The 15,371-nt window shown below is 38.1% G+C and overlaps 1 protein-coding gene across 1 annotated transcript in view; it reads left to right on the top strand.

Moving 5' to 3' along the window:
• Positions 1–10,829: 10,829 nt before the first annotated feature.
• mpzl1l (myelin protein zero-like 1 like) overlaps positions 10,830–15,371 on the top strand; it is a 36,864-nt gene continuing 32,322 nt past the window's right edge. Inside the window, exon 1 of the mRNA XM_041801144.1 lies at positions 10,830–10,966. Within this exon, the coding sequence (XP_041657078.1) occupies positions 10,894–10,966 (73 nt within the window). The 5' untranslated portion in view covers positions 10,830–10,893. The remainder of the gene's footprint in view (positions 10,967–15,371) is intronic.

Below are 15,371 nucleotides of genomic sequence, written 5' to 3'. Positions count from 1 at the left end.
GTTTCAGCAAAAGTTTGATTTACCAACTGTCTCCACTGATAGTAAACAATGAGAACAGCAGAGGTGGAAAGCAACTAATTACATTTACTCAAATTACTGTAATTGAGTAGTTTTTTGGGGGTGCTTTAACACTTTTGAGTACATTCTGAAATTAATCATTTTACTTCTACTTATTTAAGTTTTAACCAGTGTAACTGTACTTAAACTTCTGCTTTTAGAATACTCTTGTACTTTTTCAACCTCTGTTGGCTACACCAGTGGATCTCAATGGGTGGTTTGTGATCCAAAAGTGGGTCGAGGAGCTGTTTTCAGTGCGTTTCAAATTGCTCCCTGGAAAAAAAAAACAAAAAACATTGGAGCAGAGTATGAGGTATGGCTATTAAATAATGAGACTGTGCTTATGTCAATAAAAGCACATGGTTCACAGTCACACTAAGTGTTCTATATTAACGGGGACATATGCAAAAATCACTTTCAGGCTTTTCTACCAATAATATACGCCCCTGGCTTGTCCACAATCCCCACAAGTACCAAAAAAATCCATTCCCTCCCCCCCCTGTCTTTCTCCACCTTTCAGAAAATGTGTGCTGAAACAAGCCATTCTCAGATTTTACCCTCATGACCTGATGTGGGGAGTAAGCACCGCCCTCAGGTTTGGTTGGCCCTCCCCGCTTGGAAGAACGTTCCGCCCTCCTCTCCTGATCCTCTGGGAGGTTGATGGTTCAAATCCCAGTCAGAACCTGGTAAAAGCTTCTGTAACATTGTAACATCAGGAGTGCCGCATCCATTTCCTGAGAGGGGTGTGGTCAGGGGCGGAGTCAGACAGTTCAGTAACATTTAAAGTCACAGACAGAAACAGCTCGTTGTGAGCAGGGGTGAAACAGAGGGGTTTTTTTTAGACATGCAAAAATCCAATACTGGAGTGTTTTTCAGCAACAAACTCCACGGGCATGTTTTGGGGACCTCTGAGACCAATATAGACTTGTTGAATTGAAATATGTCTCCTTTAAAGGTTGGGTATTCACGCACAACTGCTGTAAGTTTTCAGAAAGTGACGTCTTTAGTTCACTGCTAGCTACTGATTGATGGACTTATGTTTTTTGCTAAGGAATGGGAAAATGTTTAGCTTAAGAATTGTGCAACTTCAGTTTGATCCTATATGTCTCCACAGATTTGCTTGCGTTTTTCCTTTTGATCAAGAGTCAGAAATTTTGGGATAACTTTGTTACTTTTGTCATGTTCAAATTTTCATGCAAAATTTACCAAACTGTCCCTTTATCAATGGAGACAGTTTCTGTTGTTTCTGTTGTCACAGGGAGCACGACCGGACTGCTAGGCCATCTGCACCCTTGGAAGTAAACTCTTAAGATGCACATGAAATAAAAATATAAATTGTAGATCCAAACTGCTACAAAAGTTGCTTGATCATCATCTTGCCTGCAGATCTGACAAAGCATTGAGACTTTACAAATAGGCAGTGTGATGCATCTTTTTGAGCTGATAAATTCAAGTAAATCTAGTAAGCAGTAGTAGCTCAGCAGATGGAACATAGTTACACAGAATATTTATCTATAAAGTCAAATGAATTATGCTGCTGTCATTTGAGAGACTGAGAAAACTCTCAAATGCATGTTAGTCTAAAAAATTCTGATACTGATTGAAAGGCTGAAAGGTCACCAAACTGGCTGTAGGTCAGCGCCAAGCAGCAGCAGTGAAGGTCATCCAGACTAACTGTAATGGCATTTAAAAGTTTTGTTTAAAGATGTGGTACAAATTTGAATAATGTAATACCTGTAAAAACAAAGACTTCATTAAGGATAAATCGTGGCAAAAAAATGTAAGGATTCCAGTGCATTAAAAGGTAGAATATTAATAAAATAAACCTCAGTGGCATTGTAATGAGGGACAAGAAAGGCAGCTGCTTTTTTTCAATGGCAGCACAGGTAAAACACAAACATTCAGAAACAGCACATAAACAGACGTTCAGGATTTTAAAAAGAACTTCTGGTTTGATTTGTAGCAACAAGAAAAATCCTGCGGGACTTTGCACCAGAGGCAAATAAAAATTAGAATCCAGTGTCTCCTACATGATTCAAGCTGCCAGTTTGTTTCATCAGACCTGCGTGTAGGATGGTCAGAAACCCCCTCATGTCTCACCTTTCAGCTGTTTCTGTAACTGTCATATTCACGCCTACTTCACACAGAGGCTGGTCAGCTGGAAGGAGGTTTAAAAATTCAAAAATAAGAGCCTGGGTGCAGATCTTACCTCCAGGCTTTCTGTTTTTTTTTCTTGATATGAATATTTCGCTCACCTTTTATGTGGAAATGAGAAAACACGACAAATGCTTTCCAAATTATGCATCACTATTGCCATGATGTGACTCATCACATCTCCTGCCTACCATTAGAATGCTAACGGTCTGAATGTTGGCAGATTTGGTGACCTAGTAACCAATCATAAAAGTGAAGCACTGCAGGCCTACCCTCTATAGTTCTTGGGACTTTGGAAAGTACTTCTCCTGGAGCAGGGGCCCTTTGAGGGGTGAATTTTCCACCCCAGAGCTAACTTTAGACACAGTTTCACTGTGGTGAAAAAGCACATAGTTCCACAAAAGGTCCCTGGTTCCTGGGGAAAGCTCCTGCAGTTGAAAAGCAACTTTTGGGAACATCTTTTCATACTTTTTCATCCCTAATGTGATTGGACAAACACATTTTTAGCTTGTACTCCCAAGTCTCTTGAGATTGTTCAAACTTTGATACAGCAAAAAGCAAAACCTCTTCTCTTATGAATGCTTTTTACCGAGTCAGTTTTCACATTTATAAAGAGAAATAAACAGCATAAGATACCAAAACAAAGGCAAAAATAAGAACACTCAGCGGGGACAACCTTGAGCTGGAAATACTTATCAAACAGCCAGTCAAGAGTCCATTAATATCCAGAATAACAAGAAGGTGGTGTCCTTCTCTGAAACAAAGGCAATCTATTACTGCCTGAGTTTATGGTGTTTGTATCTGATAACAGAAGTATTTATAACTTTCTTAATGGCAACACAAACTATTGGCTCTTATTGCACCTGACAATAATAAATCCTACAAATAAGGATAAGAAAGGTGCCTTTTCAGAAAGTCTTTCCTTGACTGATTTATTGTTCTGGATATTGCATGACCAGTCCGTCATGTCTGGAACCCCATTTTGATTTTTGCAGGATAGTGTCAATGTATGTATGTGTATGTGTTACGCAGCACTAAGCTGCTAGGCTAGTTAGATAGCTCCATATCGACTTTATATGACCTCTAATTCAACATAAGCATGAGAACACCCAGAAAGACACAATTTCATCCCAATGCTTAACATTTAAATGCAACAAGAACTTTACTTTAGCAGCAGCTACCTTGGTCTGGGGGCCCGCAACATGAATGTACACGTGGTCAAAATTGTTGGTACCCTTCTGCTGAAGAAAAAAGACCCCACAATGGTCACTGAAATAACTTGAAACTGACAAAAATAATAATAAATAAAAATTTCCTAAAAATTAACTAATGAACATCAGATATTTGTACCATTAACTTAATGTTTTCTTGCACAACCTTTTGAGGCAATCACTGCAATCAAGTGATTTCTTTATTTTGGTACATTTTATTTAGTGATTTTTTCAACAATTATAGAAACAGAAAAATGCAAAATACTCAACTGAAAACAAAGAGACAAGTAAATAGACGACAGAGAAAAAAAATGAAAAGAGAAAAATAACAAAAAGGAAAAAGGGGGTAATTGGGGCAAAATTTGAAATTACATGTTCATTTTTGCTGCTTGCTTGAAAAAAAATGTGTACAAAGGGTGTTACAGAAAGAGGTGAGAGCTGGATTATTCTTTTATATTTTGTAACACTCAGTCCCACATCCTCTTAAATTTCTGAGGTGTACCCAAGAGTTCATATCTTAGTCTTTATGTAAAACGTCCACTAATTCTTATAATCAAGCGATTTCTTTAACTTTCAGTGAGACTTCTGCACCTGTCCACAGGGATTTTGGCCCACTCCTCATGAGCAAACTGCTCCAGCCGTCTCATGTTTGAAGAACTGCACGTTTCAACTCCTTCCACAGATGCTTAAGAGGATTTAGATCAGGACTCATAAAAGGCCACTTCAGAATAATCCACCGCTTTGTTCTTAGCCATTCTTGGCTGTTTTTAGCTGTATTTTGGGTCATTATCCTGTTAGAGGACCCATGACCTGCGACTGAGACTAAGCTTTCTGACACTGAGAAGCACATATCGCTCCAGAATGCCTTGATGGTCTTGAGATTTCATTGTACCCTGCACGTATTAAAGACACCCTGTGCCAGATGCAGCAAAGCAGCTCCAGAACATAACAGAGCCTCCTCCATGTTTCACAGTAGCTACATTCCTCTTTTCTTTGTATGCTTCATTTTTGTGTCTATGAACATAGAGCTGATGTGGCTTGCAGAACAGCTCCAGTTTTGTCTCATCTGTCCAAAGGACATTCTTCTAGAAGCTTTGTGGCTTGTCACTATGGCTTTTGGCAAATTCCAGATGTTTTTTTTTTCATGATTTGCTTTTAACAGTGGAGTCTTCCTCAGTCATCTTCCATTAAGTCAACTTTGGCTCAAACAGTGATGGGTGGCGTGTTCTGACACTGATGTACCTTGACCTTGGAGTTCACCTCTGATCTCTTTGGAAGTTGCTCTGGGCTCTTTGGTTACCATTCGTATTATCCGTCTCTTCAATTTGTCTTCTATTTTCATCATGCAGCCTTGTCCAGGGAGGTTGGCTGCTGTCCTGTGGACCTTAAACTTCTGAATATTATGTGCAGCTGTAGTCACAGGAACATCAAGCTGCTTGGAGATGGTCTTACAGCCTTTACCTTTAACATGCTTGTCTATAATTTTCTTTCTAATCTAATCACTTGGTCTTGTCTCAGACTCAAGAACATTTTTTCTCAGTTATGTCTTGGTCTCAGACTGGCCGGATGCTGGATTTTCCATCAAGACCGGTGGAGACCAGCATTGATCCACTATTCTGATCCTCCAGAGGCTTGCAGTCATGTATAAACCTACTATTCAACCACCCCTAACCAGTGCTCACAAGCAGAAACGGTTGAAGTGGGCCCAGAAATACATGAAGACTCATTTTCAAACAGTCTTGTTTACTGATAAGTGCCGTGCAACCCTGGATGGTCCAGAGGGAGGAGTAGTGGATGGTTGGTGGATGGCCACCATGTCCCAACAAGGCTGCAAAATCAGCAGGGAGGTGGTGGAGTCATGTTCTGGGCCGGGTTCATGGGGAGAGAGCTGGTAGACCCTTTAGGGTCCCTGAAGGTGTGAAAATGACCTCAGCAAAGTATATAGAGTTTCCGACTGACCACTTTCTTCCATGGTACAAAAAGAAGAACAGTGCCTTCTGTAGCAAAACTATCTTCATGCATGACAATGCACCATCTCATGCTGCAAAGAACACCTCTGTGTCATTGGCTGCTATGGGCATAAAAAGAGAGAAACTCATAGTGTGGCACCCATCCTCCTCTGACCTCAACCCTATTGAGAACCTTTGGAGCATCCTCAAGCTAAAGATCTATGAGGTTTGGAGGCAATTCACATCAAAACAGCAGCTTTGTGAGGCTATTTTGACATCTTTTAAAGAAATTCCAGAAGAAACTCTCCAAAAAATCACAAGTTCAAGAATTGTGAAGGTGATATCAAAGAAGGGCTCCTATGTGAACATGTAACTTTGCCTGGTAAGATGTTTTTGATTGAAATAGCTTTTGATTTGAATAAGTGTGACTTAATGCTGCAAATTCAACAAATTACCATTTTCAGTTCTTTACAACCTATAACATGTTTTAAAACTTTGTTGTGCATATTCATGTGGAACAGTGCATTCTGAGGTTTTTATTTTTAAAAAACAAATGTTATCATCATGAAGTTTGTTCAAAAACATGTGAATTATGCTCTAACGACCTGTGAATTTAAAAATATTCTGTCATTTGCATTATTATTTAGGAAAATAAGAGAAAAATATAATTTGCATAATAATTTGGAACAGGGTGTAAGTTGTTTCCTGTGCTGAATTAAATTTTTATCACATATTCGACCATATTACTGTGGGCAACTTGTTATTACACAACTCAAGTACAGCGGGGAGGTGGTACACTACCATCTGCTAAACACCCACATCTTTAATGTTCAGGCTGCACAGAGGAGAGTAGTTTTAAGTATTTATACATGAATCTGGATTGATGGACAACTGCTGCAGAAAAAAAATCTCAAAAATGGGGAATAACAGGGACAAGAGAGCTCACGAGAACAATATTTTTTGTGAACACAGAAAATACTTGATTTTAAATTCAAGGAACAGTTTCAACTTTTACAATCTTCAACGGCTGTGAAATATTTTCCAGTGATACCCAGTCATAAAATCCCCTGAAAATGATCCTAAGTCTTCTTCACTGTCTGAATAGTTTGACACAAAGCTGCAAATATGGAAAATACGCGGTTAGACGGATCTTCTTTGGCTCTAAAAAGAATTAAACATGCACACTGCAGGATTGTTTGGTTTGAGGATATGATGGCTGTGTTTTTCTTCTCACTTGCTTGTGTCATGTGTTGATACTGTGGACATGTTGATTTGACATTTGTGACAGAGCGGTGTACTAATGTGTGATAAGATGATGCGAATGTGTGAGTGAGTCAGCACTGACAGGAAACTGCACACGTTTGGTTTGTATGACTGTGGGCTGAGCACTCGTGTTCGGACTCACAGAGGACTTTAAATAGTTTTTACAGTGTAAGATCTGGATTCTGTTTCCTCTGAAGGCCTGATTGCATTGCTGTGTTTTGATTTATTTATCTGTTCGGTTTCAGTCTGTTCATGGCCAAGGAAGAGGCAGACATTCATTAATTTTACTGATGTCTTCTTTAAGTTGTGGTTTTAATTGAGTAATATCTGACATGAATGGACTATTTGGAAAATATACAGACTGCAATTCCAAAAAAGTTGGAACATTATGTAAAATGTGAATAAAACAATATAAAGATTTGCTAATCCTTTTTGTCCTATTTTAATTGAATACAGCACAAATATAAAACATTTAATGTTCAAACTGATTAACTTCATAGTTTTTCAGGAATATTCACACATTCTGAATTTGATGCCTGCAACACGTTCACAAAAACTTGGGACAGGGGCGTGTTTACCTCAGTGTTACATCAACTTTTCTTTTAACAGCAGTCTGTATGAGTCTGGGAAGTAATGAAAGTGGAATTCTTTCTCATTCTTACTTAATACACATCTTTTGTTGCTCAACAGTGTTCTGCTGTCATATTTTGTGCTTCATAATGGATCATACATTATCAATGGGAGACAGGTCTGGATGCATGCAGGCCAGTCTAGTACCCTCACTCTTTTACTGTATATTAGGTCAGCTACTTTAAAGGGGTGAATATTAATGCAATCGCTTATTTTACCTTACTTGTTTTTTTTTTTTTTAATCAACATGACTTTATAGAAATCTGTTTTCACTTTGCCATTAAAGAGTATTTTTTTGATTATATTGACCAAATTATATTGACCATTATAAGTTTGTAAAATCAATTAAAGGGTTAAACATCCCATACTTTTTATAGGCCCTGTACTTCTTAGTATCAATGCTGCCTACACAGATGTCCATGTTACCCATGCCATGGGCACTAATACACACCCCACATTATCACAGATGCTGGCTTTTTAACTTTGCATTTATAATTAAATTGCATATTTTGTCAGAATACAAATTCGTACTGAAATTGAAGGAAATCTTAAACCTGATGATGACCATGGATGACAAGTTAAGGTATTACAATGTTTTGAGGTTTAAAACTGTTACTAAATGTGCTCTATTTAAGCCCTATCATCTTCTTTTTCTTATCAAATGTAATATAACAATCAGTGATCAGTCATTGATCAGCTATCATTTTAATAATGTATCACTGAAACCTAACCCTGGATCAGCCATTAATAATCCAGTCACATCTCTGCTTACATCCCATGAGACAGCCTTTGTCCCTGTTTTGTTCCTGTACTTTTGTGCAACATGTTTGTAGTCAAACCATTTATGGTTTATTTTTCTCGTGTTTTCATTCTTTCATGGTTAAAAAAATCTTTGCTGCTCTGTTTGTAAATGCTGGAATGCAAACTTGTATCCTGCATCAACAATAAGAGAGATCAGAATCTAAATCAAGTTTATTGCAACATGTTTAAATGTGTAGGAAGTTTGTCTTGGTGTTATGGTGCAAAAACATTAAACATAGGAGTAGAATAAAATCATAGAAGGCTGCAAGAAACAGCGTTATACCTATTGTTGGGGAACTTGAATAGGATAAAGTAAAAAATGTATATAAGAACAAAATTAAGCAGAAAATAAAGAACACAACAAGGAAAACAATGTGCACTGTTTGAGCTGTACTGTTGTGCATATGCATAATCAATACACAGTGTGCAGAGTAAACAGGAAATACTCAGGTCAGGTCTGTGTTCATGTATGCATAAAATCTGTAAGATTTAAGATGTCCTCATGGCACATGCAGATGAAGTTTTTAATGTTCATTAGTTTCTGCTCTGATGTGACTGTTCTTCTTTTTCAACTACCAACATTATAACCATGAGTGATACTCAGAGGGCATTAGATTTTTATTAGAAAGGTCATACCGGTTTGTACAATAGCTCTCAAGAAATTTTCACCTTAACCGTTTGAATCGGCCTCATGGTGGCACTGGAGGCAATCTCAGGAGGCAACCAACGTCATCAGGATTCACCTGCAGGTAAAGATGTTAGATGTTTCACATTTTGTGGCCAGCCTCAAACAGCTGTTGAAATGTTCTATTCTTCACTGCCAGCTAAAACTGTGACAGTCATGTTATCATTGTCATGACACATCGTCTTTAGATGAAGACAAACCGGTCATGTTTCATTGTTCCAGCTCAGCTGTTCTGGCTTCTGTAGCTCCCAGCAACCAAACATGGACCTCACCCGAACAAGGTTACATAGTTGATAAAATGTCGTCTTTGAAAAGGTTTATTAACAGGCTGTTGAAGCCCTTTTGAATGATCGATGTCAGTAATGGAGTCTAAAAATATTTATTTAAGTATATTTTACAAACCCCAAAGTATCTACAGACAAAACTAGAATGATTTGTGTAAAGATAATTATTGATTCTTCTAGAAAATCAACCAGCAACAGTTTTACAGCCATTCAGATATAGTTTTTCATGAAGTCATTCATGTAAGTACCATAAAAAGCTGTTTTCTAAACATTTAATTGATTTGTAGAACTTTAAAACCAGACAATAAATCAATTTTAGGTCAAATTAATCAGAAAAGAGGCAGATATCTGGAATGGGTGCTTTCAATCTGATGCATATATTTCCCAGACTATATACAGTATATATTTTAACCTTTACTTATGTATCACTTTTTTATCTTTCATGCAGTGGTCTGCTGAGTAGGAGGGAGCATTTAGAGAAACAGAAAGAGACTTAGTAAACTGGTCAGGAGGGCCAGTTCAGCCCTGGAGGAAGTGGGTGAAAGGCAGATGTTGGCCAAGCTGACATCCATCATTGACATCCCTTCTCATCCTTTGCATGACCCTGTGGTTGTCCTGAGCTGCTCCCTCAGCAGCAGACTTACACTCACCCTGCAAGGAGCGCTACTGCAGATCAGACAGCAATCAGAGTTTTTAACACCACCAGGTGAAATTTTGCTGTATCTCATATACATGACAGCACATAGATGTAGTATTTGTATGCTTATATGTGTATGTGCAGTACCGTGCAGAACTCTTATTGGGCCAAAAATTGTGACTGAAGTAAGGCATAGATGTGGCGAATCAGATGCCTGAAGGCACCAACAGGTGGAAGGGAGGATTGACACAACCTTGGTCTTGCTCTGGATGTCCTTGCATATTACCAGGGCCCAGGGAAAATAATCTGTTAAAAAATTAACAAAGTCCACACCTTTACGGTGGAATAAGAGGGGGTGTGGTAAGTAGGCATAGCCTATCCTAGCAGGTAGTAGGGTTGCTAAGAGCCAAGAGCCCCTGGTCATTCTGTGGATGTCCCAAAGGCCCAAAAGCCACTAGCTCAGAGTGTATTTTACCAGGGGGGAAAAGGCCCGACAAAAGAGATGTAGTCGAGCTTGACCTTGGCTGCTAAGCCACATGTGTGTCTTGTTGAGCTTGAATCTGGCTGCCCTCATCCTCCTCTCCAGTCCTGGGTTATGGCACATCGGGCCTCATGATGGATCCTTAGTGCCCTACATGCCTAAAACTTATGCTTGTGCCTGAATGTATGTAAAAATATGTACAACTATGTACATGAACACTTGTGTATACTCCCACAGTCCTAAAGATGTTACGTCCACCTTTCCAAAGTACAATCTTTTTCGCCCTTTAACTGCACGTTAAATTTGAATGCCATTATTATGTTTCAGATGCATAATTTTACCTAGAAATTTTGTTCATCTATCACATTAATACCATACACACTGTGTGTGTTTTTCTTAGAATCTGGTCCATCCACAAGTGAAAGTGTACACATGTAAATACATAAATAATACTGTTATAATTATAATTATCTATATTATTTCCCTTCATATTTGTTATATATTGCTAATTACTTTGTCCTCTACTGGTGAACTGTTGTAAGAAAGCAACATCCCCCAACGAGGGATCCATAAAGCTTCATCTTCTTATCTTACGTGCAGAATTTCAAAGCACCTTTAGGGGGCAGCAGCCGCACTCCAAATTATGTACCGCCACTGCAACTTTCCACGAAGAAGAAAGAGCTTGTACGATAGAGGGTGGAGAAAAAAAGCAGAGGGACTACTCCTGTTTACAACAACATAATGGAGCCTAAATGGTCAAACAACATCTGCAAGCGGGCGTTATTGACTGGATTTACGCTATTTATTGTATTAGGTAAGTGTATGTGGCCAGGGTGGGTGAAATTTATTTTTGAAAATGTATGTTTTGAGCTCAGTATTTAAGGTGGGATACCAGGTTAGCCTGTTAGCAGTGTTGTATCGCATCTCATGTACGGGAGACACCTCACTACACCCCTAACCTCTATTCACAATATGGCTAATTAACGTGTCTTTGTTCTTCTTTATGACTAAAAACGATATTTAACACAGCCGAAAACACCTATGTGAAGGGTATTAGATGCCACATCATCGCTTTGTATCAACTTAACGCTACTCTTATTTCACGAAGGGGTAGTAAAATTGACTAAAATCTGAATGAGCATTGGTACAGAGAGCTGGCTGCCGCCCTTATGAGTAACGTTCAGAGAAGGAGATTTTGGTACCAACCGTGAAATTGACACTAAATGCAGAGGCTGACATGTTTATTTTTAGCTAAATAAGAGTTTCTGGTGGGTTTGATGCTTGCCGAATTGAATGTTGTTAAATTGTACTTCGAAATATGCTATGAAGTTTTTGCTATTATGCAGATACTCACCGCGGTACACAAAGCCACCTTAAAATGCCGTTTTTGGAATAACGGTGTCGTGAAGTCTAGACGTGTCCGTCCCAGGAATACTAACTTCATATGCTTCAGGGCAATGCTGATAAAACTCTTACAGTGGTTTATGTTAAATAAGCGACATTTTGTTAGCACATAGAGACTCTGAAGTAGTGCCAACACATCAGTTATTTACACAGCACGACTTTACCTTGGCTAGCCTAGCATCATAAGATAACATCTCATTTCCTTGTTGGCTGACCCCCCTCTGGCACGCACAGTACATTTCCCATCACGCTTTAATGGCAACGGTAGAAACATACTGCAGGGTGTGAAAGCATGCCCACATTTAGACTATAAGTTCATTTATTAACGAGACCCTACATGCTAAATAATAGCTTCGCTTTTACTACGTGTAACTGCTGCTGCCACAATGGCAAGCTATGCAAACAACACTTTAGTTACAAACGTGTTTACAGTACTTATTAACAAGGATAAACCCATTCAGGTGAGCCGTGTTGCTTTATTAGAGGGGTTCAGAAGTTTATTATGATAAATAAAATACATACAGGAACTAGCAGACATAGTGAATGATGACACCAGAAAACTTTACACTGTCATTGTGTGGGTGAACACAGTCGTTATCAACATCAAGATGTGTATTTAAAAAGATTTATTTTGGGGCTTTTTTGACTTCATCAGAAAGGGATAGGGTAGTGGATATAGCCAGAAACAGGGATGAGAGTTAGGGGAATGACATGTCAATCTGTAAAAGAGACACAGGCCAGACTTGAACCCAGGTCCACCTAGATGTGGCACAACCTAACCACTAAGCTATGTATGCCCCTTAAAGAGGTATTCTGAACCATTTTGAAAGCAGGAGCATTTTTATTTTGATATAAGTATAATTTGCCCTTTTGAACAACACATACAATTTAGCAAAAGCTGTTGACCCAGGACTTATTGTGATAATGGAATAGATTGACGCAGCTGATGAAAAAGCACAGGATACTGATTTCCTATTGATACTGGGCATATATTTATATAAATGTGCAATTCTTGCAAAGACATCCTCCTTAAGCCTGGAGAAATTAACTTCTGTGTTTCTGCTTTAAATCTCAGTCTAATAACTCCTGACTGGAGGAAAAGCATGACTGAAGCTTCCTTCCGTTTCATATTTTGAAATTATCTTCCTCTAACTGGCTGCTGTCATGGTCTTCTGTTTTTTTTTTTGTTTTTTGTTTTAATGCAAAATATTCCCTGCACTCTAGATCTCTTTGGCTTTAGCCTGAGGCAGACATTCGTCTAATTGCTCTGTTAGAAGCAGCAGACAGGGGCTTTTTGTGCTCCTGTTTTATTTGCATCAAAGCTTTTAGATCCTCCTCCTATTGTGGGAGCAGATGTGAAAGTCACGTGTCTGTATTTGTTGAAGTTGTGCAAGTTGGTGTTTGCACTTTTGGCGTATCTTTCTTATACATGCATAAAGGTTAAGGAAGTGTCAAACATTCTCTATTCAGAGCTGCGCCTGCACAAGTTATTAATCAGCAAGCTGTGTACTTAGTCATTCACAAACTCTGTCCTGCTGTATTTTCTGTGTATTGGGTCATAGAAAATCAAATACATTGAAATGTTTAGATAATGTTTGATACATTCCCATTTTTTTCTAATGATGCATAATACTGAAAAGCACCAGAACTTTAAAAACCTCCAGGTCTTCATACATGTTTTTAATCAAAAGCTGCCATGATAGATGACACAGTATTATTGCATGAACATATTGGCAATATCTTAGTACTACTTGTCGCCAATGGTTGAGAAACAGGTATCATTGATATTTGATTTTTAAAGGTGTTTTGCTGTAGTTTTAAAATCTTGTATCACACAACAACTGTGGAATCAGCTTTTACTCACTTGAAATAATAATAAAAACGTAAATTATCAAATGCAATAACTGCAAAAATACTGCATAATCTGGATTTATAGTCAGTAATTTGCAAATCACATTGTGAGTCTTTCTCTGTGGAATTTGATGCAATAGCTTATATTTTCCACCCTTGAATTGATCTCATTTGTGCACTTATGAATAAAAAGGACCATTGTTTAAATTTATTTTATCTAAAGGATGTTCAAGTTAGGCTTGTCACAATAGATGCACCAATTCTGAAAATCAGGGCTAATGTTGATACGATGTTTAAAATAAGAATTTAGTGCATACTGCTGCCGTCAGCAATGCATTTTTTTGTTCAAAAGAAAAACTGACTCATTTCAGATTAGGGCTGACTGAAGAATAATAGAATAATCGAATATATATTTTAAAAAAAAAATTTTGGCCTTTTTGCCTTTAGTAGATAGGAAAGTGGATAGAGTCGGAAACAGGAAGGAGAGCAGGGAGAGACACAGGGGATAGTGCCATGGGCCGGATTTGAACCCGGGTCGCCCGTGCACATGGCGCGCGCCCCAACCACTGGACCACCGGCGCGCCCCAGAATAATCGAATATTAAATTGCAATTAGATTATTTTTGCAAATCGTTCAGCCCTATTTCAGACTGAAAGTCCTAACTATGCTAACAGTTTCTCTCACATTTGACCATCGAATCAGAATTTTATATTTCAGTTTGAAACCAATAGAAATAAAATAATGTTGCTTCTATTTTGAAACTAAACGTAAGGCTTGGAAATTAATCATAATTTTCAAATCGCAGAAGGTGCAATATTTTTTAACCTGAAATGTGTCAAAACACCAGTTTAAAACACATTTTTGCTGCAAAGATGTTATGCTCTACATATTTCACATGTGTTTAATCAATCACAAAGCCTGTAGTTAACTAGATAAATTTCTGTAATTGATTGGCAGCACTACATATAGTCAGACCTTTATTTTTTGTCCTGCAGTACTGTACATAGTAATATGTTTGCTTTTAGCACACAGATTTTCAATAAAAAGAACAAACATAGCTTCAGGCTAAATTTTAATCCAACTTGTGTGCCTTCTTGCCCCTTGAGACAAAGTTTTAAGGAGTAGAGATAAAACCTCACAAAATAGGGCGACACCTAAAGCTGCTGATCATCACCAGTATTCATCAATGACATTTACATAAACAGGCACAGTGCAGTGTTGTTTTTGAATGCCTGTTCAAAAGTAAAGAACCATAATGCATTGAGACAGCACATTAAATTAAGACATTTGGCAGCTGTCATAAATTTAAATTTTTGATCAAAAAGAAATGCTTAATTTGTACATGTATTTTGATCCTTGAGCAGACATCTTGCTGAAGATTTGCAAGGAATATTCAAGTTACCCTAACACTTGGTTTGGAGTGTTGTTCTGGAAAATCTTCTGTGGAGGGCTGTTTACCCCCAGGACATCACCCTACCCCTCCATGCCAATAAGAATGAGAGGGATAGGGGGAGACACCCCTACCCTGGGACAAGAAAACACCAAACATAGGGTGTGACTAAATAGTGGGGGTTAGGGGTGAAATTGGGACTGAGACAAAAAACTTTTACTATATCATCCAGTGTAGGGAAAAAAAATGAGAGGGGCAAGCTAATCAAGTAAATTTGCTAAATTCAAAGTATTAACTTCTGGAAAATGTCTCTGTTAGTTTCCTGGAAGTCTCCCTGATTAATAACGTCAAATGAGAGTAAATCTTTATAATCTGTATGGATTAATGGAAGTAGAGAAATTTTACCCTTTCTTACAGAATTTCTGTTTAATTTCAGTTTAGATTTTTGCCTGAGTGGATTGACAGTTTTATTATGTATTCATTCTTAAAGTTAAATTATAAGCATACATACTAAAACATTTACTGAGCCACTCTTCTTGTCTTGTCCCAAATGTCAGAAGCAGCTTCTGCTTTA

The sequence above is a fragment of the Cheilinus undulatus genome, linkage group 12 (genome assembly GCF_018320785.1).
Source record: "Cheilinus undulatus linkage group 12, ASM1832078v1, whole genome shotgun sequence".
In the NCBI taxonomy this organism is placed as follows: Eukaryota; Metazoa; Chordata; class Actinopteri; order Labriformes; family Labridae; genus Cheilinus; species Cheilinus undulatus.
This window is presented reverse-complemented; position numbering and strand designations above follow the sequence as displayed.